Source organism: Molothrus aeneus, chromosome 12 (assembly GCF_037042795.1).
Source record: "Molothrus aeneus isolate 106 chromosome 12, BPBGC_Maene_1.0, whole genome shotgun sequence".
Taxonomy (NCBI): Eukaryota; Metazoa; Chordata; class Aves; order Passeriformes; family Icteridae; genus Molothrus; species Molothrus aeneus.
The window spans coordinates 17231053-17253549 of record NC_089657.1 but is presented as its reverse complement, the minus strand read 5'-3'; the positions used below and the strand labels follow the sequence as shown (position 1 = coordinate 17253549).

General features: G+C 48.7%; 1 protein-coding gene across 2 annotated transcripts in view; it reads left to right on the top strand.

Annotated features, from left to right (window-relative positions):
• The window catches only part of RNF123 (ring finger protein 123), a 48217-nt gene that overhangs the window by 501 nt on the left and 25219 nt on the right, over positions 1-22497 (top strand). For both annotated transcript variants that reach the window (XM_066557996.1, XM_066557995.1), the window contains exons 2-26: positions 1754-1947; positions 2970-3054; positions 5035-5114; positions 5898-5995; positions 7151-7205; positions 7531-7616; positions 8355-8441; positions 8904-8971; positions 9826-9951; positions 10657-10771; positions 11586-11690; positions 11821-11946; positions 13117-13209; positions 13402-13475; positions 13908-14025; positions 14503-14602; positions 15034-15095; positions 15185-15256; positions 15919-16039; positions 16820-16921; positions 18109-18215; positions 18721-18919; positions 19514-19659; positions 19850-19933; positions 20253-20360. In XM_066557996.1, coding sequence (XP_066414093.1) covers positions 1866-1947; positions 2970-3054; positions 5035-5114; positions 5898-5995; positions 7151-7205; positions 7531-7616; positions 8355-8441; positions 8904-8971; positions 9826-9951; positions 10657-10771; positions 11586-11690; positions 11821-11946; positions 13117-13209; positions 13402-13475; positions 13908-14025; positions 14503-14602; positions 15034-15095; positions 15185-15256; positions 15919-16039; positions 16820-16921; positions 18109-18215; positions 18721-18919; positions 19514-19659; positions 19850-19933; positions 20253-20360 — 2499 coding nt within the window. In that variant the 5' untranslated portion in view covers positions 1754-1865. The remainder of the gene's footprint in view (positions 1-1753; positions 1948-2969; positions 3055-5034; positions 5115-5897; positions 5996-7150; positions 7206-7530; positions 7617-8354; positions 8442-8903; positions 8972-9825; positions 9952-10656; positions 10772-11585; positions 11691-11820; positions 11947-13116; positions 13210-13401; positions 13476-13907; positions 14026-14502; positions 14603-15033; positions 15096-15184; positions 15257-15918; positions 16040-16819; positions 16922-18108; positions 18216-18720; positions 18920-19513; positions 19660-19849; positions 19934-20252; positions 20361-22497) is intronic.

Here is a 22497-nt window from a genome sequence, read left to right as displayed (position 1 = left end):
GTTTCCCTTTGCCTGCTGCGAGTCTCAGGGCTCGGCCGGCAGCTGCCAGACAAAGTTGTGTTGGCCGGCCTGGCTTCTCGGCCTCCTCACCTGCCTCCAGTCGCCTCCACTTCAGCTCTGGCTGCTCCTGTGCTGTGTATTCTGCCCTGCTGCTGGAAGCCGCTTGCTCTTGCCGAGAGAAGGGAGTTCAGCCCGGGGCCAGGCTCAGAGCACGGAGTCTTTGCTTCTGTGAATCGCACATGGGGCAGATGTGTGTGTATCCCCCTGCTCTGCCCTTTCCCAGACCTGTTGAAAGCAACATCTGCTCCAGCTGAGCAAACACCCTGGCACAGCAGCAGTGCCAGCACTGCATCTCATGTGGTGCCAGTGTGGAGGGGCTGCGTGCTCTGCCTTGGGCATTCAGGCTGTTTCAGCAGCGCTGCTTACCAGAGTGGCTGCCTTTAGGAGAGCCATGGGCACTCCTGACTGCCCTCGGGTGTTTTTAACTTGTTCTGACAGAGGTGAAGTCATGTCATGTGTCGAGTACTTTTAGGATAGTACACATTGTGCTGTCTGCTCTGCTTTGGTAGTAAAAGATGAGTTTCTCATTATTGTTTTATCTCTTGTTTTGAGTTCCTGACGCATCATTCAGGCCCTTTGATCCAGGCTGGTTTTTGCTTTGCTCCCGCTATTTTGCTCAGCAGTGCTGCAGGAGGGAGGCCGGGCAGTGTTGCTCCACTGCTGAGTGCTGGGGTGGTCCTGAGGAAAGGGATTTTAGGAAGCCCTTTCCCAAGTCTAGCTGAAGCTCATGTGATTTTGTGTTGCTGCGGCACTTGTGTCACTTGGCACTCCTTTTCTAGAGTCACTAACTTTTCTTGAGTTCCCCTTAGTTTCTGCTCTGCATGAGATTGCCACCAAGCATTTCATTCCTGCAGCCTTTGCTCCTGTTGCATCTTCCTGTTGCTCTGTGTGTCAAAGTGCTTTGACAGATGGATGTCCAGGGAGAGTCTTCCAGTGAGGGTTGGCTATTGGGGCAGTTGTGAGCAGGAGAGGGGTATAGCCTAACATTTGGAAGCTGGATGGAACTAGCCACTTGAATGTACTCTTTTTGTCCTGGCACATGTCAGCTCTGATAGTATTCTAGTGATTCTAGAAGGTTCCTGAATCTGTGGTTTCATGGTAGATTTTCACTTGTAAACACTATTGTATATTACCTCTGTCTGCTTTTGTCCCCGTGTCTCTGGGTCTTTCACTTTGTAGTCAGTGATATTCTATTGTAGTCCAGTCCATCTGCATTTGTCTCATTCCTTTTTCCTCTCTCTTTGTTTTGAGTAGTGGAATAATCTAAACACCTGCTAAACAGAAGATTAACCAGGCTCATGTTGCTGTCCTAAAGAGTACAGAGCAGGAGAGGAAGGCAGAAGTGTTTGTCAGGACACGAGCAGCAGGGCGGTGTGGTTCCCAGTCTCAGCGGTGTTTGGCAGGCTGGTGGCTTTGCCCTGTGCTGGCCCAGTGCTTCTGGCCCAGGCTTGGTGTGAAGGTTGCCTGTGTTTTTGCCTTGGTTGTGCCTGTGCCTTTGTTTGGAGTGGGGTTTGTGTGGCTGTCTGGAGTGTGGCTTCATGGTTCATCTGCTTTGGGAAGGTTTTGAGCTGTTGGACAGCAGTGGAACTGAGAGCAGGGTCGGCAGTTAGTTGGTTTGGGGCTCTTGTGTAATGTCATTAGGACATGCAAGGACTGTGGCTATTTTTTGGCTTATGCCTGTTGTTTAATTCAGGTAAACCAACCTCCAGGAAAGGGAGAAGTCTAAAGGCAGCATCCTCCCCAGAAGGTTTTGTTCCAGGCGTCTGCCCATCTTATGTCTGCTCTGGAAGCGGTGCCTGTGAAGAATGACGTCGAGAGGTGCTGGGACTGCTTTCTCCAGGAAGAATTACAGGCTGAGCACTGAGCCAGAGAAGTCCAAGGTCACAGGTAGGGTCCTGTACATGCCCTGTGGGAACAGGAGCTCTGTGGATCCAGGGAGCATCCCTTGCCTTGCTTGAGATCAGCTACCTTCCAGTTGCAGTTACCTTGGTAGTGTGAGGTGTAGGGGGGCTGAAACTGAGTAAATCCTCAAAGTGAGATGAGATTTTGGATGGGACATTCCTGCAGTACTAATGACTCCAGAAACTCAGATCACAGAGCCTTTTCTTCAGCACACAGCCCTGCCTCATAAGGCTGGAGAATGTTTTGTTGCCTGCCTGCCAGCTGATTTAGGGAGTTCCCCTTCCAGGATGAACAGCTTGTCAAATTCTCAAATGAATCCTTTTCTGGGAAATTCTGCTACCTGCCAGGCAGTCTGATTTTTTTCTTGGCTTCACCAATCCAGCACAAGTGTGCTTATGAGACCACAAATCTGGCATTTGAGGGCACTGTTGCACTCAGAAACAAGGAATGCTGCATCAGTGTGACACTAAGGGTCGTTTAGTGAAGGTGAGCCACGCATCATTAAAGAGGGTTCTGGGTTACATGAGGTGAGCTGCTCCTGCAGCCTTTCCATCTAAGCATCTTTTATGTGGTTAAGAGACATCCTGGATATGAATAGGACACCAGGAATTGCAGTAGTGTTAATTTTTTTTTTTTTTTTAATGAAATTGGATTCCTGCTTTCAGCTTTTGGAGTTACTTTAGCACAGCAGGGAGTAGCACAGCAGGATTCCTGAGGATGCACTTCCACCTGTGTGGAGCAATTTATAGGCTCCCAGTTGCTATGGCAGAGCAGCTCAAACTGGAAAGAGTCTTTTTTTGGGGAGATGCACCCAATAATGCTGGACTCTGGTTTTGCTAGTGAGGACAGTAAGGTGATGAATGCTTGAAGCTGCATTTTCCATTGTGTTGATCAGCAAACATGAACATAATTTACCCATAGTTAACCAATTTCTTGCTTGTACATGAAGTTCATGTTTGAGTTTACCCCAGAGTCTCTAAGCTTATTTCCTTTCTGTTTCTCCCAAGGGATTGTGAACAGCAGGCTGCTGAATGATTACCTGCATCGAGTCTTTACCAGTGCTGATGGGAACCAGCCTGCAGCTGCTTACAGGTATCAGACTTCTCACTGCCCAGGTGGCAAGTGATGCCACCTCCAGATAAACAGCACTGTGTGAAAGGAAAGATCTTTTAGTGCCACACAGTGATCTTTGTTAAAAACACAGCAGCTCCATGTTACAGAAACAACTCTGAGGTCTGCTCTTTTAATGGCTTTTTCAAACTGCAGGGCTTGTGAGGAAGGATTCTTTTTTGCATGAAAAATCCCATATACCAGCACACTAGGCAATATTTTTGAAATAAGTAGGTATTCACCTGATTGTTCCTGTTCCCCCTTTGCTTGTAAGGAAGTGCAAAATGTACACGTGTCAGGTGCAGGAATTAAAAATAGTGCCCTGTAACCTAAAGGCAAGACTGTTACTGACCCATGCAATTCCATACATTTTCCAGGCTGTGGAACTGCCAGTACTTTTATTAGGAGTCACCAAAGGAAGAGAAACACAAAATTCCTGTTTAGTGGCTTTTTTCCTGTTTATTTTCAGTTCTCCTTCACCTTTTAATCCCAGAAACTTGTAGTGTTGGATGAAAAGAATTCCTCTTGCATCTCTTTTGCCAGAGGCAAGTCAGGCAGGTTCAGGGCAGGTAGGAGTGTGGCAGAGTGAGGCAGGCCTGTGGCTGCTGCTGCAGCATGGCTGGGGTCACATTCCAAGGCTATACTTAGGACTGCCAGCTCCAACGTGAGCTCAGAGCTGCTATAAATAGTTCTTGGCCCTCTGGCTCTTGGTGAGCTGGGGTGTTGGTGCGGGGGAGGCAAAGTGGGTCATGTTACTTTACCACAAGCTCTCCTGCCAGAAAGCCTTGGAACACTCCATCTGCCTGAGCATTTTGGTTTTCAATATTTCTGATTTCTTTGTCTGGTGATTAATGACTTGAATGCACAGAACTGATAGTTTGTTGGACTGGTCTCTCTTTTTTCCTGCCTTCCAACCTTTTTCCCTGGACGTGGCTACTTGGTAGAAAGCCCAGTAGCAATCAAAGAGGTCTTGGAAATAACATTTGCCATAAGAGAGCAACTTTTATGGTATGACATCTTGCCTTCAGAGGCCTGAATTCTTTATAGAGGAGCTCACTGCACACATCTCTCTGCCTGTCTCATGCTCTTCTACTCTCCTTCCACAACTCCTCCTTCATGCCAGTGCTGATGAAGCAGCTTTGCTGAAGCCACCCTTCTCATGCCAACCAAAGCTGATTCTTTGATTTCACTTCCGTGCATCTTCACATCCATCAGGCTTTCACAATGTCTCTCACCATTAGGGTGAGAGGGAAATCCCTAGTCCTGGAGAAGTGAAAAGTTGTTTCCCAGATGGCTTTGGAAGTGGGAAGCAGGGGTAGGAACAACTAGTGGTTCTCACAGTAAAAGGAGGCTCTTGTGCAAGGATCAGCTAAGTGAACTATCCCTGAAAGGAGAGAACCAAAGAAGGGCAGTAAGTTCTCTAGAACAGTGGCCCAAAGGGGATGCGTGAGAGAATTTTCAGTATGAAAACAAAATGGTTTTAGCTATTTTCACAGAGAGAGGATGCTGGACTAGCCTGACCTTTGTCTGAACTGCTACTGCTGCCGCTGTGGTCCTCTCTCTTCTTTTGTATTGCAAAATACTTTGGGGAAAAAACGAATCCTGACTTAGGCCATGTTTGTATGATGCTGACTGCAGCAAAGTCGTGTCCATAGTTATTGGTAGCACAGCTGGTTTCTTGCTGCCTTGTACCACAGTTCTCTTACTGCCACAAAGCACTCCTGAGCAGACTGAAGACTGTAAGATTCTTTGTTAACTACTTGGCTTGTTTGTGCTGTGTTTGGTCCTTCATTCATTGTCCCAACACAATGGGCAACAAATTCCTTAGATTCATGACATGAAACAGATCAATGACAGAACTTCCTGGCTTATGTCTCAGCATAGGACACTGGTCTGGGCTGCAGCTCTTGAAATATTGAAGACAAAGTTTTTTGTAAGAGCTGCTGTGTGTTTATTCCCTAGGAAGCACCTGACGTTCCAGAACCTGCAGGAGCACCTTGAGCGATTGCTGGCAGAGGAGAATGGCTCTGAGGACAGCAGAGGTAGGAGATACTGCCTGTCCAATTTGTGCTTCTTGCTTGTGCTGCTTCATTGGGAAGGACAAGTTGTATCATGATAGGCATTTCCCTGAGTGAGCGCTGTTGTGCTCTAATTTATTGTGCTTTTAAATCCTGCCTGTGAGGGGCTCATCAGCCAGCCTTGCAGCAGGTTTGTTTGCAGATGGAGGCAGATTTCCAGGCTAAAATGTCTGGAAAAGCAGTTTTGGGGGTATTTTACTGATAATGATGTGCAGAGCCATTGCTTGGACCAGGAGTGTGCAGTGCTATCATCAGTGAGAGATGCAGAAGCTTATTTACAATTACTACATGCTGGTCTCCACTGCAGGTATTCACTTTGGGCCTCAGGCTGTACCCTGTGTTCTTACTGCCATCCTTTCTCTGGGTGAATCAGGATGTGGCAAGATACAACCTTGCTCCCCTCCTAGAAAGCCAAATTTTTCTTGCTGGCTGCAATCAAAGTGTGACATATAGCCAAACATTTGGCACACAGTTTAGCCTTTGAATTTTGTCAAAGTAAAATTTTCAGGGATGTGGAAAACTTAATGTGGCCTGAATGCTTCATAGCTGAGTCGCTGTGAAGACTTTCTTTTAAATCTCTCTCCTTTTCTGAGTTTCTCAGGGTCCAACATAGGCAACACTATCACAGTCTTCCTCCCCTGGAGCAGAATCCAGGTGCTGTTGCAGTCTGGCTGGAGGTACCCAGTGGGTGAGCTGTTAAATCCTGCAAAACTCTCCCCAACAGGTTTTCTGCAACTCTTGTTTCAGATCAGGTGGCAGAGGGCCGGCTCGGTCCCTCCACTGTGGTTTTGGACCACACGAGCGGCTTTGAGGGGCTCCTGCTGGTGGATGATGACTTACTTGGGGTGAGTGTGTTGCTGGACACAGCAGAAAATGGTTTTGTGGGACTAAAAGCACTTGGGGGTTTCTTGGTTTGTTCTTTGTAGTAGATCCCTGTCAGTGACTTTGTAGCGTGTGTAAATGGAGTTTGCCCTGAAAGCTGCAGCATCCTGGAGGAAATGAGCTCTCCTGGGAGAAAGTCTGGCAGTGCCACTAAGTGTCAGCAAGGTTTGAGTGGGGCTGTGAGGAAGTGAAAGGACTACCCTGGCCCGGGGGCTCACTTGGCTAAGCAGCCAGCCTTCCTGTCCCTCCCTCCAGGAGGCTGCCTCTTCCTTCCTTCTGGTCTTCTTAAAAGGCTAGAAAGAGGCTGAAGCTGAGGTTTTCCTTTCTCCTTTGTTTCCACTAATTACCTGCTTGCTCCTTAGCTGATGTTCCCCATGCAAAAAGTCAGCTGAAAGAATCCACTGGAATTTAACTCTTTCCTACTTCAGTAATTTCTGCACTCCTTTCACCCTTTCATGAGCAAGCACATCCCCTGCTCTTGAGCTTAATCTATGCCTGCTTTTTAGCCTCTCACAAATCAGGCTGCCCTGGTCTCCCCTTTCCCTTTAACCACCTGCTGTGGATTACTTTGGCTGTACCTAGAATTGACTCACAGAATGGATTGGACTGACTTGCCTGTGAATTCCTTGTTCCTGCTTTCATTTCCTCTTCATGGTCTGTCTCAAGACAGCAAGAGTCAGGATTTAACACGGTTCAGTTCCTAGGCAGTATGTTACCTGCCAATCCTGGCCTTTGGTCTGGACACCTTGAATCTATAGTGTTGTTCTAACTTGTACAGCATTCATATATCTTTCCCATATCATAATCACTTTTGTGCCAATTCACTGGGAGCCTGTCTGTCAACATGCTGTCCTTGTACTGCTGCCATGCTGGGTGCTTCACTGGGGTTTATCAAGTACAGATGAGCTGTGGGAAGGACCTGAATGATTCCCTGGGGCCAGTTGGCTCCAAGTACAGCTGCTGGGGTGGGGAGGATGTCCCTTTTTGTCCCTATGCTGTCCTTGTGAATAGCTCTCCATCTTGCTTTGGTTTTGAGCTCTAGGACAGAGGGAATGGGAAGGATTGAACAAGCCTCTCCTTTTGCCTAACATTAAAATTTCTTTTGTTTGTTGGTCCAGGTGATTGGCCACAGTAACTTTGGGTCCATCAGGGCCACAACATGTGTGTATAAAGGTAAGGAGATAAACCAGTGCTGCTTTGAGAGAAGACCCTGGGAGGAGTGTATGGGTGTTAGACAGCTGGAGAGCTCAGGAAATCTGGAATATGTTCCAGATCTTGAGCACCCTCTGCTCCAGTTCATTCACTGAACTTGTCCAAGGAATGAGAAGGATTGTGTGATGCCAGAATAAAGGGGTGGGAGGGGAATCCTGGGGATGTCCTGAACTTCCTTTGTGTGCCACATATATTTCTGTGGGAGCAGTGTCAGGTTCAGCTTCTTGAACAACAAGCCAGGGGACAAGAATTCACTGTCTGGCATCTCTTTCTCTTTTTCTTTCAGGGAAATGGATTTATGAGGTGCTCATCTCCTCCCAGGGACTCATGCAGATTGGCTGGTGTACTCTCAACTGCAGATTTAATCAGGAGGTAGTATAGCTACTCTGGGGAATGCTCCTCCACTGCTTTTTTGGTCAGTGTAGAGCATTGCATTGGTGCTGTGTCCTGCTGGTATTCACACCAAAAATGCCATACACACACACACAAAATGCCAGGCCTGCTATTTTAAGAGTCTTTACGAGACTCTCTGGTCTGTGTCCACAGAATGGTGCTCAGTGGGAAAGCCTGTGCTGGGTGTGTTGATGTGCTTTTGCTGCACATAGAATTGCTACATATTGACTTTCAGCTGGTATCTTCCCCAGAAAGTGTGTGTGTCTGCAGTGCTGGCAGTCTGTCCCTTGGGATGGGCCTCAGCAGCTGCTGCTACAGGGCTCTTTTTGCCCAGAGGGCAGTGAGATGTTGTTTCATCTGGGTGGGATGTTTGGTGCTCGAAAGGGGTGTCAGCTGCAGAATTTCACTAACTTGTCATTCTGCAGTATGTGAGAGGGGAAGTGATGAGCATCCCAGGGGGCTGCTTTGATAGAAATGAGAAGTGTCAGATGCCAGTACTCTTCTTCTGACCCAAAAATAAGTAGGGAGTGCTGCATTTCCCTGAACCAAAGATCACAGGCCACTGGATTCATTCCTAGAGTGAGGATTTTTCCCAGGCAGAGCATGTGTGCTGTCAGCTGCTCTCCCTGTCTGTTGGTCTCCCCCTTAAAGATTCTCTTGCAGTGAGAGGAATCCTCTGTGCCTGGTCTGAATCTCCTCTTTGATGCTTTGGTGCAGGAAGGCGTTGGGGACACGCCAGATTCCTATGCCTATGATGGGAACAGGGTGCGCAAGTGGAACGTGACGACCACAAACTATGGCAAAGTGAGTAGCTGTGCCCCAGGAATGGAGCAGAAAGCAGCTGACTCCTTCTGCTCTCTGGATTCTGCTGGGCCTTGTGAAGTGCCCTCAAGCCTTTCTCCCTGTTTCAATCTCTGTGCCAGCACTTGTCTGCACTTCAGGGGTACTGGACGTGCTGGCTTTGTTTAGCAGCCCCAGCAGATTGATTCCCAGCACAGTGCTGCTGTTGGTCCCTGCAAGGCTCTGGTTCCCTGTAGTACATCAGAGCTGGTGCATTGTTGGGCTAGATGTACATTCCTAGTGCCAGAGGGGGAAAAGATCCCAAGTGGGCTTTAGAAGTGCCTGAAAATGATGTGAACTGCTGGGAGAAGGAGCTCTCTCTTCTTTAACCCTGAATCACAAGGAATTGGTTGGGTTGCAGTCTTTCTTGTGATGTGGGAAAACCCTGTAAAGATATGTTTAACCTCTTCTCTCCCTTTCCTGCAGTCCTGGGCAGCAGGAGACATCGTCAGCTGTCTGATAGACCTTGATGAGGGCACCATTGCTTTCTGCTTGTAAGCATCTTTGCCCCATTCCCTGCTTTGTGTATGTCTGTGTGTAACAGAAAGGTTACCTCACTGCTCAGCAGGTTGCTGAGCCCTATTTCTGCTCTCTCCCCTTTATGTTCCTTGGTAGTTCTGGCCTTTGTTTTTCTGTCTTTTGTTCAGAAACCATCTGAATAAGTTGTTTGGTCTCAGTTCAGTTCAGTTGAAAACATTTGGCAGGAAGATGTTCAAGATACAAAATCTTTGCAAAGTTTGCCAGGATTTTAGAGGGAAGAGCATCTCTTGTGATGTTTAATACCACACTTGGCTTTAATTGATTACTTTTGTAGTCAGTGTAGACCTTGCCTGTCCTAAATTCCAAGGAGCTGTGAAAAGGTTGATAAATCTCCAGTTTCCAGCTCCTATGCACAATGAGAATTGTTCTCTAGCCCTGGCCTGCAGCAAGTCAGTTGCAATTAAAAACTTTTAGATGGTCGGTGTCATCTTTTATGGAGGAGCAGATTGAAAGCATTATCCTTGATTGCCACCAACATCAAATAGATGAGGCCAAAAAATCACATGCTTTAAAATGTCCTACTGCTTTAGTTATCTCACAGATTTGGGTTGCCCTTGAAGCTGAGTGGGCTCTGCATGCTGTGTAGACCCCAGTGCCTTCCCATGCTGATATGAAAATGGGAGTGACCCTGTGCTTCCTGTGGCTGTCACTCAGCAGAGCTGTGACATTTGCATGTGTGCCAGGTTGAGAATGACAGGAGGCATGACTGACGGGCGTGTCCGTGTTGGCAAGCTGATATCTGTACTGCCCAGCTGACCTCAGACCCCTCCTGCTGTGACTAAAACCTTGTGGGTTTTCCTTCTTTCAGGAATGGCATATCTCTGGGAACTGCCTTTGATAACATCACAAGGGGTGCTGGAATGGCTTATTTCCCTGCCATCAGCCTCTCCTTCAAAGAGTCTGTGGCTTTTAACTTCGGAAGCCGTCCACTCCGATATCCTTTAGGTGTGGGGAGAGGAGCTCTGAAGGGGGAAGAGCCTGTCCTGAGACCATCTTTGGAGGCTGTAGAACATACACACCTGACTGCAGTTCACTTTCTGCTGTCAGCACTTGTGTGCAGAGCTGAGTCAGGGAGAGAAGAGCCAAATACCTCCTTAGCTGAAGCAGAGCTCCAGGACACAAACACAAGTTTCTGAAATAAGAGTTGCTTTCAGCTCTGAGACAACAGATTGTCTACAACTGGGGGCTGCCTGATCCCAGACACTCAGATCCTGCAAAATTCTCGCTCAGCAGTTTTGGAAACCCTAATGCTGATGTGCTGCTGAACCTTTTGGTTGCTCATCTCTTTTACCTCCCAGCCATATGGGACTTCTGACATGGTATTAATGTTGCCCGTTGCTGTGTGAATGCTGAAGCCTGGAGCTCCTGTCAGAGCAGCCCTGGCTATGCCTGTTGATGGCTGTAGTGGGAGCTCCAGCTGGTCTTTCTGATGAAAAAAGTATTTCACACCAAGCAGAAGTGAAAGACTTTCTGCTTGCAGTATGGAGGAAGTGGAGATAAGAGCTTGTGGCTTATCATCCATGTAGAAGGCACTATGGTTTGAACCGGGATGGGGTACAAAGTAAAGCAGACAGAGTCTTTTCCTTGCACAGACAAAAGAAGTCCCAAAAGATTGCATTTTCCCTTAACACTTCCCTACTTATCCAGTGGAAGGTTACCGGCCCTTGCAGGATCCTCCTGTGGCAGACCTGGTGAAGGCTCGGAAGCTGTTGGGCTACCTGAAGAATGTGATCCATATTGGAATAGATGTGACGGTAGGCTGGCATCATGGGGTGGATCTGAGGGCACTATGCTGGGAAATTGAGTTCTGCTCTCCCTGGCACGTGCTGCCAGCTCTGATGTTTCCATACACCCAAGAGTCTAAATGCTTGCATGGGGCATGTGTGTCCCTAGAGCTCTCTGGCTTGCAAAATGGCCTTCCTGGTAGTTCCAGGACTTAATTTAAGTCATACTGGGCTTTGTTGTTCTCAGTCCTGTGAAGTTTCATTGCCAATATTCAAGAAGTGATGTTTGTCAGGGTCACAACTGCTGCATTTGATTTTGCACTCTTGAAATCAGTTTGTTCATATCCTAAGCTTTTTACTGATGTCCTGTTCAGTAATGTGATGAAATTCTGGCAGGTCTGCCTTGAGGATTGTTTTGGCTGTGGCACTATTTGCTGGAAACAGTGTTTTCCACTAGGATGAGGGATGATCTGTTGATGCCCAAAGCATAGGGAATGCCATATGCTATGGTCTTGGCTCAAATGAAGTCCTGCTTTGCTATTTCTCCTCCTCTGTAGGTGTTCCCATTTACAAATTATCATGTAAACTAGAGCCTTTTTTTAATAGAACATTGTCAAAGTGCCTGCATGTGGTTGATAGTGACATCTGGACTGCACTACAGCCTTCCAGAGGAATAGGCCTGGCTTCTTTGGCATTCTGAATTCCCATGTTCAAGGTTTTTGGTACAGTCAGGCATGAGACAGCAGCAGTGGCTGCTCCAGGCATGTGATTCATTCAGTTGTTGGTGTACAGGTGGATTGGGCTGGATCCAAGCTATGTTGTCTTTCTGGGTTTGTCATTACAGGAGGGGAAGCTGGTGGAGAAAGACACATCCATGTGGCAGCTGCAGGGAGAACCCACAGTATTGATTACATTAGCTCACATCTTCAATTATTTCTCCCCTCTTATGGTGAGTTTTGCCTGCCCATTGCCAGGTTCTGTAGTGCTTCTTACTGCTCTTGCAAGGCAAAGTAATCCCCAGCTTTTGCTGGGAAGTGACTGTGCCCTGGAGGAACGTTGACCTGCCTCTCTGTCTGCAGTGCAAGGTGTACCTGGTGGAAGATGTGCTCATGACCTTCCTGTTGAGCATCCTGGAGCGAGGAGGGGCAGTGGAGGCCCACCCCCTTATTCAGCAGCTGCTGGATCTCATGTGGCTTCTGATGGAGGTGAGTTGCTAGGGTGCTGGTTCCTCCCTAGGGATCCCAGGGAGACCCTGGGAGGTGCTGAGGACAGGAGCCTTCCCTACAAAATGCTGGTAGTGTTCAGTGTCTTTCTCTTCTTTTTTCTTTGTGGTAGACCACCCTCTCAATTAGCTCATCTGGCTGCTGCTGCACACCCAGGCACTGAGGGTTGAATGCAGACACTGGCAATGAGTTAACCAGGCATTTCTAAGCTTCTTCTACTGCTAAAGGAACTGATGATGGTGAATAACTTCCTGTTTCTGGAAACATCACATTTATCAATAAGAATAGTCTTCTGATTGTTACTAATGTCTGTTTGGCTGTGGAGGTCCTAAGGAGGTCCTAAGTGCTGCCATGTGCTGAAGAGATGGATCAGAGTGTGTGGGACTAGGGTAGAAGTGTGCAGTGCACTCTCACCATCTCCAGCACTGCTGGGGAAAAGCCTCTCCAACTTCCCTTCCTGTCCATGCTGGATGAGCTTACTCCTTCCTGGGACACATGTTTGAGGCAGCTGGGGAGCTGCTGCTGCTGGAATGCTTGGGTGCTTACAGAGATCCAGTCAGTGCCAGGGATCTGCTTGGAGACAGCACGTCTGCCCTTTGGGGTAACAGTTTACAGATGTGGGCACTGGCCCAGCCAGCTGCCATGAGAAGTTTTAATAGAAAAATAGACTCCTTCAGGCTCACCATCTTAGCAGTGAAACTAGACCCTCTGGTAGGACTGCTGTGTTTGTGGAAGAGTTGGCTCTCATCCTGCTGGTTGGCTATGAGTTGAATTCAAACAGACAACTCTTCTCTCATCACATTTACCCAAGACTTATTTCTTCCTCTTCTGGTTAGTTCTACCAACACTGTGTCTTGGGTAGAGTCAGTGAATAAGAGGACTGATGATTTCCCAGCAAATAGGGCCTGGGACTTTGGCTTTTTGTAGGTGACTTGTGAGTTGGACTTCCTGCAGAAGCTTGTTTCCCTGTAGCAAAGCACTGGCACCAACTTCTGCTTGGACTCTCTCCTGTGGAGTCAGAGGGACACTGGGTTCAGAGCACCTGCTTTTTCAGTTCAGAAATGAATGCTTCCTTCCAAGATCTCAATCTGGGAGCTATAGCTGTTCCTGACTCCTTGCTATTGTTCTTAAATGTGTTTCTTATTTTCTCAGGAGTATGAAGTGCATGAGTGCCTCAAGCAGCTACTGATGTCCCTGCTGCGGGCTTACAGGTTCTCCCCCATCATCCCAGACCTGGGATTACAAGTGAGTTTGCACTTCTGAATTCCCAGGAATCTGTGACTAGCCAGCTTCTGTTATGTCCCCATGTCCAAAGGTCCATGATGTTTTAGATCCTGTAGTTGTTTGATCCAAAGATGGCAGTTTTGTCACACTGTGGCCATTGGAGAATTGTATGTTCTGCAGATGGAGTCACTTTTGCTTCTCCTGTTTTCCTAGATCCACTACCTCCGGCTCACCATTGCAGTCCTGAAGCATGAGAAATCTAGGAAATACCTACTCAGCAATGTTCTGTATCCTTTGTGTCTCCTCCTGTCTCAGTTTTCCCTTCCCTCAATAATGCAGCCAAGGACACTTCAAGGACCTGTAGGTCCAGGGAGGCAGAAGCCACCTTGTCTGGAGAGCTCATTTCTCAGGTCTCCTCTGCCTGACACCATTTCCTGCAAATGCTTTGAGGGGAGGCAGCAGTGTTGTATAGTTCACATCCTAGTAACACACAGGAGCTCATTTCTACCTCACTGACCTCTAATATCCCTAGAGCAAAACCACTTTCAGAGCAGTCCAGCCCTGTGGTAGCATTTGGGCAGCTGCTGTGATACCTGTGTGGGGCTTCTCCAGAGGCCTCTGGATCTTGCAATGCTAGTTTGGAAAGGAGTCTGTCACTACAGCTCTGGACACATGCCCTGTCCCTTCTCCCATGTGTGCTTGCTTTAACTCCAGCACAGCTTCGACGTGCTCCGTTCCGTTGTGTTCTTCTACATCAAGAGTCCTCTGCGTGTGGAGGAGGCAGGTTTGCAGGAGCTCATTCCCACCACGTGGTGGCCCAACCGCTTCACCAAGGAGGTGAGTACAGGCACTTCCACCCAGGAGGCTGAGGAAATGTTCTTGCCTGCCATTTGCATCTTCTGGCTGAGGAAGTTGGGTGGCCCCTATTTCCAGCTGTGTTAGCACTGGTGGATTCTACTGTTTGAGAGCTGGAGCTTTTCCATTCCCCTGTCATCTTTTTTGTCCCCTTAGAGAGTATGTTTGAGGTGTGATGCTCAGACAGGGGAGGGGGCACAGTTTTCTGTGGCAACAGATTTGGAAGGGAACCTCACAGTATTTAAGGAATTGACTGGGGTGTCCTCAAAAGATCTCCTGCCATTACTCATTACAAGGCTGGAGGAGACCTGTTTAGGTATCCTGCCAGCTGCAGTCACACACTGGCAAGTTGTTTCAGGGAGTTTCTGCTCTCCATTTTGCATTGTTTGAGGGAATTTCTGGCAAGACATTTTCCCTATGCAGTGCTCTCCTACTAATCAGTGTCTGTGCCCCATCCAGGGCAAGGAGAGTAAGGAGGTGAAGGAGGAGAGTGCTGAGGAGAGACTGAGGCGTCGGGCATATGAAAGAGGCTGCCAGCGGCTCAAGAAACGCATTGAAGGTTTGTGGGGAAGGAGGGAAGTTGCCAAGATCCCACACCTCTTGTGCAGCCAGCAGCTGTTTCTAAATCCTATTCACTATGTGAAGTACAGCTGTGTTCCTGCCAGGACAGGCTGTGGTGCAGAGGTGGGGGCCAGCCATGCTCTGTTCTGATGGGACCCCGCTGCACAGACCTGCAGCCCCCCAGGATGGGGCAGGAGCAAACCTCTGCATTGGTTTTTAGCTATGGATGAATTTCTTGCTAGGTAGTGGAGGAGAAAGTTCTCAGTTCTCAGTGGTGGGATTAGCTTTCTGCTGTCACTGGTTCTTCCTGGGCCCCCTGTGCTGGGGAGGGAGCTTTCTCCTGGGGACAGGGTACTGCAGTTAGGGTTAAGAGGGGTAGTTGCTCTCCAGTGCTGGTTTTGTGATGGCAGATGTGTGTCCCCCTTTTAGTGGTGGAAGGTCTCCAGGTTCAGATTCTGAAGTTGCTGCTGAACAACAAGGACAGAGGAGGGGTAAGCACTCTATGGGTCATTTGTGACAATATCTTCATGTGGTGTGCTTTGTAAATCCTAGATTTACCACCTGTTTTTTCTTCTGCCAGGGGGAAGCCTCCAGATACATCTTCCTAAACAAATTCCGCAAGTTTCTTCAGGAAAACGCCAGCAACAGAGGGGTAAGTCAGAGGGCCAGCCTTCCTGCAAGTCTGACCCTGGGGGCTTTCTGCACCTCCAGGCTGGGAGCTCTGCCCTTCTGGCCAGGCTGCTTCCAGTAGTTGATCCACTGAGGTCTAGATATGACAGGGAATGAGGAGGGGGAGATCTGAGGCTAAAAATCAGGCAAGTTAGGTAAGTCCTGTGCAGTGATTTGTAGGAAAGTGGTCCTTGGGAAGTCTTAGGTGGGAGCTGAATGTCCTCCTATAGCCCCTCAGGGAGTGTGGAGTACTCTGCCACAGTGGGGCTGCTGGCTTTGGCATCCTCCTCACTCCTGGGTGAGGATTGTGCCTCTGGCCCTGGTTAGGCTGTTGGCCTGAGGCTTTGGGAGGCAGGCATCTGCTGTGTAGGAAACCCTTTCTTCACCTGCATCCTTGTGTTCATCCCCATTTCTCATGATGGAGTGTGTGTTATCCCTCATTCAGACCAATGACAGAGGTGTCCCAGGACTTCCTGGAGGTGGAAACTGCTGCCCACCATCAGGTCTGGCCTCTCTGCCAGAGCTGTAAGCTAGAGATGCTAGCAAGGCTGAGAACACAAAAGTTTCTGCCTGCTCCATGTAGTCCTTTGGCCTGAGATGCACTTTCACACCTGCCCTGATGCTGGACTCTCATTCTTGCCCTAGAACTTGGCTGTGTTGTGCCCACCAGAGTACATGGTGTGCTTCCTGCACCGGCTCATTGCTGCCCTGCGCTACTTCTGGGATGGCCACAAAGCAAAGACCCCAGCTGCCCTGAGCAGTGAAGGTGAGGCCTGGGGGAGAGGCTTTGCAGGCTTTTCTGTGGTTAGGACAAGGTTTGCTTCTTGGCAGTGCTTTCCAGGAAGTTGGAAATGTTATGTCTCTAATGAGTGCCTGAGCCTTCTGTCACCTTGGGGAGTTCCTGTGTGCAGATCTGTTGCAGTCAACATCCAGATGTGAGACTTGCAAAAGGACACCTGGACTGTTTGTTATTCCCCATCTGCTCTGGAGCAGAGTCCACTATTGACTGTGGGTCTGTGGAAGGGCAGCTCAGTGATCCATTAGTCAGAGTTTTGGGGAAGATATTTTTCTGATTTTGGAGTTCCCAAACTGTGGAAATAAGGGTAAACTAAATCAGTGCCAGTTGCTTTCCCACTCTTAGACCCCACTGGTATTCGCTCTCCTTACTTTAGGCTGACCTTTTCTCTAGACTCAGTAAGTGCTTCACTATCCCTGTGGGACTAAGTGGCAGAGCTGGAGTAGCCAGGTGGAGAGCTGCCAAGGTATTTGATGATCCAGTTTGCCCTGTGACTGTGGCTGGAGGGAGGAAGTGCTGGCACTCTTGTTGATGGCCATTGGTTGCTCTTCTTTCTGCATGGATCTAATGCTTGCTTCATTGTGGAAATCACCTCTGCCTTAATGGCCTGTGCTTTTATTACAACAAAAGTTGTCCCTAAATGTTAGTCCTACTGTGGGTCCTGGGGTCTGCTTTAGGAGCCATTACATGACTTTTGCATCCTGTGCATGGGACTTGTGGAAAAAAACCAAATATCCTCCTCTGTTTTAGAGGCCTATGTCCCTCCTCAACTCTTCTATAATGGGAAGGTGGATTATTTTGATCTTCAGCGACTTGGAGGTCTTTTGTCTCATCTTAAGAAGACTCTGAAAGGTAAGTGCTCTCATTGCCAATACCTGAATCCAGGTCTTGGATGGAATTCATGCAAGACATTCCAGGGAGGGAGCTGTGGGTAATGAGTTTTGATTAAATTCAGGGAGAGGAAACTTGAATTTTAATGAGATTCAAATTACTTTGAAGAAGACACCACACCTCTTAGGTGGAGTGTCCTTTAAGTTAGCAGTTTACTGCTTGTATCCCTGAATTGGGCATGTGGCAGTTGGAGGAAGGGAATAGTCTGGGAATATCCTCTGGTGTAGTGCTCTTGCTGCACCACAGCCAAGGGCTGGGAGCTGTCAAAGCCCTGACCATCAGCTGGGCTCTGCTGGGTGTGAAGGATGCCCAGGATTTACTTGGAACATTACTCTGGGCAGGGAGGAGCAGCCCTGTGTATGTACTGCAGCTGTGTGTTTGTGTGCAGCACACTCCTCTGGCTCTAGGCTCCCAAAGCCTGCCTTGTGCAAGGGTCAGAAACCCTTTGGCATCCCTTTGGCATTCCCTTGGACTTGGTTTGTCTCACCTCTGAGCCAAAGGTGCTTGCCTTTGGCTCAGATATCTCTTCTCCTTCCCCAGTGTGTTTGCAAGATGAGGACCATTTTCTCTGTCTCATGTTGATCCCTGGCTGTTCAAGATTAGATTACTTAGTCTGAGAGCCACGTTATCTCCTCTGGTTTCTCACCAAGGTATCCTGGCCAGCTGCAAAGACAGAGCCATGGACTAAAGAACACATTCTTCAGGCTTTGTACAGCATAGCCATCACTCTGCTTCCTCTGGGTGTGAGTCTCAGTCCTGGTGACTTAGGGACACATAATGGGACAGCATTGAAGAGCTGGAGGCTTAAAATATGATCTCAGGCAGAGAGTTACCAATCCTGCACTAGTCAGTTTGGCCCTGGCGGTTGTCTCCTGGTTCCTCAGTTATCCTATTTGTAGCTGCTAGGACCAGGAGCAGAAATGGGTCCTGGGAGGGCAGCACCTGCTGCTGCTTGGTCTCTGTTCTTTTTGTAAGGGCAGATCTGTTCCTTGTAAGGAAGCTTGGGACAGGTGAGCTTGTTCTGATAGAGCATCCAACTTTTCTGGCTATTTCTCTACTGCTGAGAAGCAGGAAAGAGGATGAGTCTTCCTTATGGTAAGTGAAGAGTGACTCCTGCATTCATCACTGCTTTGGTGTGCTCTGTGCAGATGACCTGGCTGCAAAAGCCAACATCCTGATCGACCCTGCAGAGCTGCAGGCAGTGACTATGGATGATCTTGATGAAGATGAGGAATCAGCAACATCAGCAGCACAGGTCAGTTGGGTCAGTCACCTGTGGGGGCCCTGGGGGTTAGTCACCTGGGGGGTAGCAAGGTGGGCCTCTGGCTAGAAAGGCTTTGCTTTACAGCAAGGCAGGGTTGGGCCTGTAACCAGTCCATGGGCAACCAGATAAACACCTGCACTTGGATGAGAGTCACTGGAGGTCAGTGAGGCTGCACCAAGTTTGAGCAGCAAAATTTTCTGTGCCCTGCTCTCTCACTACCACTGATCTGAATGTGCTGCCTCCCCTCCATGGCAGCTCTTGGTGCTTGCATTTGGAAAGGTGCAAGACAACTGTGGACAGAGCAGCTTCTTGCCATACAGGTCTGCTGTTTGTTCCTGGCATGTGCCCTTGGAGGAGGGATTTACCCATTTGCTACCCTGCCTGCTCATCTTCCAGTGGCCACTGTGCATCTCTACCAAGGTCCTTGCAGGGTCGAGGGAGGAGCAGCAGGCAGCCAGACACAGCTGGAACTGTTTCTCCCTTCATTTCCTTCCAGTCCCAGCGCCCCTCTGCCGCCCTGGCCATCGGTGGAGCTCTTGCCAGGCCTGCCTGGCTCAGCTCCCCCACCCTGGGCCGGGCCAACCGGTTCCTGAGCACAGCAGCCGTGAGCCTGATGAACCCGCGGCGCCCCCTGGGAGCCCTGGAGAAGATCAAAGTGCTGACACTGCGTGCAGAGCAGCGCACACGGGAGGACAGTGAGTACTGCTGCCACAGCTGGGCCCTGCCCTGCCAGAATGGCATCTTCAAGCTCCCCAGAGGAACCAATCTCCTTACTGCCAGCATTGCTCCTGCCCGTTCCCAGGGCGTGCTGACACCCTTTGCCATCCTGAGCATGACACTGGTGATGTTTTCACCCTCTGTTTGTAAGGAGATGCTGCCTTGCTTCCTCCAAATGCAGTGAGACTTTGCAGGAAGGCAGTTCAGAGGCAGCTGTAGCCACACTTGGTAGCCACACTCTGAAGACAGGCCAGCCAGAGGATGATGTGTGCAGCAGCAGCACTGTTGCTGTTTGGGTGGACCAGGCAGGCCTCTGAAGCATGTACAGGGCTTGAGGAAGTGAAATTTGCGTGACTTGGGTCAGTCTGAACAGATCTGACAGGTCAGCCTAATGGAGGCAGCAAGATGAGAATGCTGTGGTAGTGCAGTATCTAGTGAATCCCATGGGCAGGGAAGAACCTCCATGTTACAGAGGCACAGCAGGGCTTTGGCTTCAGAGAGGAGCAGGCAGGAGCTGAGGTGCCAAAATGCCTTGCTAAGAACTCCTTTCCTGTCTTGGGAATGCATTGCAGTTGAAGGCACCCATGGAAACGATGGTCTTTTACTGGGCAGACCCCCAGAGGAGCCAGACGAGCCCATCACGGAGAACTCCCTCCTGGAAGTCCTGGATGGGATAGTGATGATGTACAACCTCAGTGTCCACCAGCAGCTTGGGAAGGTACGTGGTACATGCTGGGCAGGAATCCATTGCCCCAATGTCCATGCTTCTACACAGACTCTGTTTTCTGCTTATTTAGTGACTGTGTGTGCCCTGTCCTTCTGCCAACCTCCACTGGGCTTCTGGTTGCATGCTTGTATGTTTAGGGAAAAAAAAACCCTATTTACTGCTGAAATCTGCTGCTTTTCAGATGGTTGGTGTGTCAGATGATGTGAATGAATATGCCATGGCACTGAAAGACACAGAGGAAAAAATCAGCCGCTGCCCAAAGAGGGTAAGTGTCTCTGGATTCTCAGCTCTTACCAGATTCCAGCTTCCTTCTCTGGCAGAGCCTCAGTGTCTGGCAGGGTGAAGTCCTGCTACCCAACTGTATCAGCATCAGGCCTTGTGGGCTTCAGCTGAGACTGATAAGTGCTTTTTATAGCCCTGATTCCCACTCCCTCCACAGAAAGGCTGCTGACCCCTTTCCCCCCTGCCACTGCTCCCCAGCCAGCCCCAAGGTGGTATACGCTTTTGCATTGTTTGTTCAGCACTGAAAAAGAACGCTATAAATGGCAGTGACATCTGCCCTCACATCTCTCCCCTGTTTTCAGAGGAGAGACATCCATGAGGAACTGCTGAAGAGCCAAAAGGTCTTCTCTGAGAAGCTCAACCACCTGAGCCGGCGCCTCGCTTGGATAAATGTCACCATTTATTCAAAGGTGGGCAGGAGCATAACATGAGCAGCTGAAAGGAGACCAGGGAGCCTCTGCATCTGTGCTGCTTGGCTCACATGTCACAGGTGTCATTTTCCTGGTGTTGAAGCAATGTCAGTGATCTCTGGGGCTGCTTTTTCCCTTGTTGGGTATCAGAGACTCCTTTTCTTTCTCCCTCTCCTGCCCCCCAGTGTCCCATAGTGATCAGCCCAGTCTGATCTGAGCTGTGCATGGTGCTGTAGGCTTTTCCTTAGGGCACTGCAGACAAAAGGGTGCAGATCAAAGGGAGATTCAGCTCTCAAGACATGTCAGAGGATAGAGGCTACTGTGAATCATTTCCCTGAGCTGTGCTGTGTCACAGGGGATCTCACTACTGCAGCTGCTCCTGCAATCTGTGGGATCCAAGTCAAGGGGGTTCTTGTTCAGGTGATCTCTCCTTCTTCACTTGGTTCCCATGCAGAGTGTGCATTCCACATTTACTAATGCAGTGGCTTTTTGCAGAGGTTATCCCTTTTCCCCCAAGTTCACCATTTTGCATAAAAGCTCTGGTCTGTTTTCCCACAAGCAGTTCTGCTGATTATTTTCTGACTTCCATTGCCTTACCCTATCTCTCTTTGTGGCTTTTGTGTGTCCCAGGACGTAAACAGGGAGGGGAAGAAGAGTTCTTAGGAACACATCTGGCAGAAGTGCAATGGCTGATCCTGACTCATGAGCTCTTTGCACATACCCTCCTTCCCTTCCAAGTAGGATTGCAAGGCAAAAGCTCTCCAGCTGCATTAGCATAGCCTATGGTTGCCAGGAAATAATCCTTTCTTCCCAGACTGCTCTGGAAAGGCTGAGGGGCATCACCAGGGTGCAGGTATCACTGTGCTGGCCCATGCAGAAACACTATTCGTGTCTCTAGATGATCCTTTGTCATACTAAACCAGGACTGCAGTGTCACCTTTCCTGATGAATCAGCAGCATCTGGGACTGAAGGTTGCAGCCTTCCTTGTCTGTGGTTTGTGCTGCTGTCCTGGCCTGCATGGCCCACAGGGAGAGCAGGAATGTGCCCCAGGTGAGCTTGCAGAATGTGGCTGCACTGAGAAACCTGTGCCTTCAGGGCTCCATCTCACAGTCAGCTCAAGTCCCTGCTCTTTCCCAATGGGAGCATCCATCCAGCATCTCCTGCATCTCTGGGAATTGTGTGTGCACTGGAGGATCTCATCTGCATGATCACAGCTGCTGCTGTTGGAGAGAAGGAGCCTGGTTCTGTCTAGGGGTGCAGTCCTGGTCTGTGCTGAGGTGTCAGAGCATGGCAGAGACTGCTCCTTCCTTGAGGGAATCAGCCACTGGTTTATTCTGGGGGATTCAAAGTTGGACAAAGGGAGTGCTACTGCTTAAAAACAGTCGTAGTTTTAAAGCACATAATTCTGCCTTCAAAACATCCCAGTGGGAGTTACAGCTTATTTTATTACAACTCTGTATTTATCTATCTCACTGGCTAATCACATTTTTGTATCCTCTTGGTGTAGGCTTTCTTCTAGCTTGGTAATACCTGAAATTATGTTTGAGGTTGTCAAGTCTTAAAGCCAAATGCAGCTTTTTCAACCTTAGTATTGTTCTGCACAGTTGCTTTTTATCTTGACAGTAACACTTTGGCTGAGATGTGGGTCAGTGTTGAGAAAAAGATATGTTTTAGTCAGTTTAGTTGATTTGTACTAGTTCAGCCTTATTTACAGAATAAACCTATGAAAATCTCCCACTTATGGTAACAACATACTTTAGAAAAGACATTAAGCAAATGAAATGCCTTATCTGCACCTCTGATTTTAATTTTTTCTTAAATTAGAAGTGTAACCCTTCACCATCTATTTTTATGCAAGTAGCTATTGCTTATGCTATTTCTTGGCATTGCAGGATATGAAATAATATTTCCTCTTTTTATGATTTTGGTGGTGCCCATTTTTATGGCTTAAAGTTATGTAGATGACCTTAAATTTCCTGTTTTTAATTTAGGACCCTCTGATTTTTGTTTAGAGAGACAAGAGGCTGATGTTCCTCAGGACAGTAAATCTGCTTGAATGGCTGGCACAGAACCTGAAGGGCTGTGGCTGCCTATTGCAAAGATCCGAGCTGGTGTGAGCTTTTCTGCCTGTTCCCA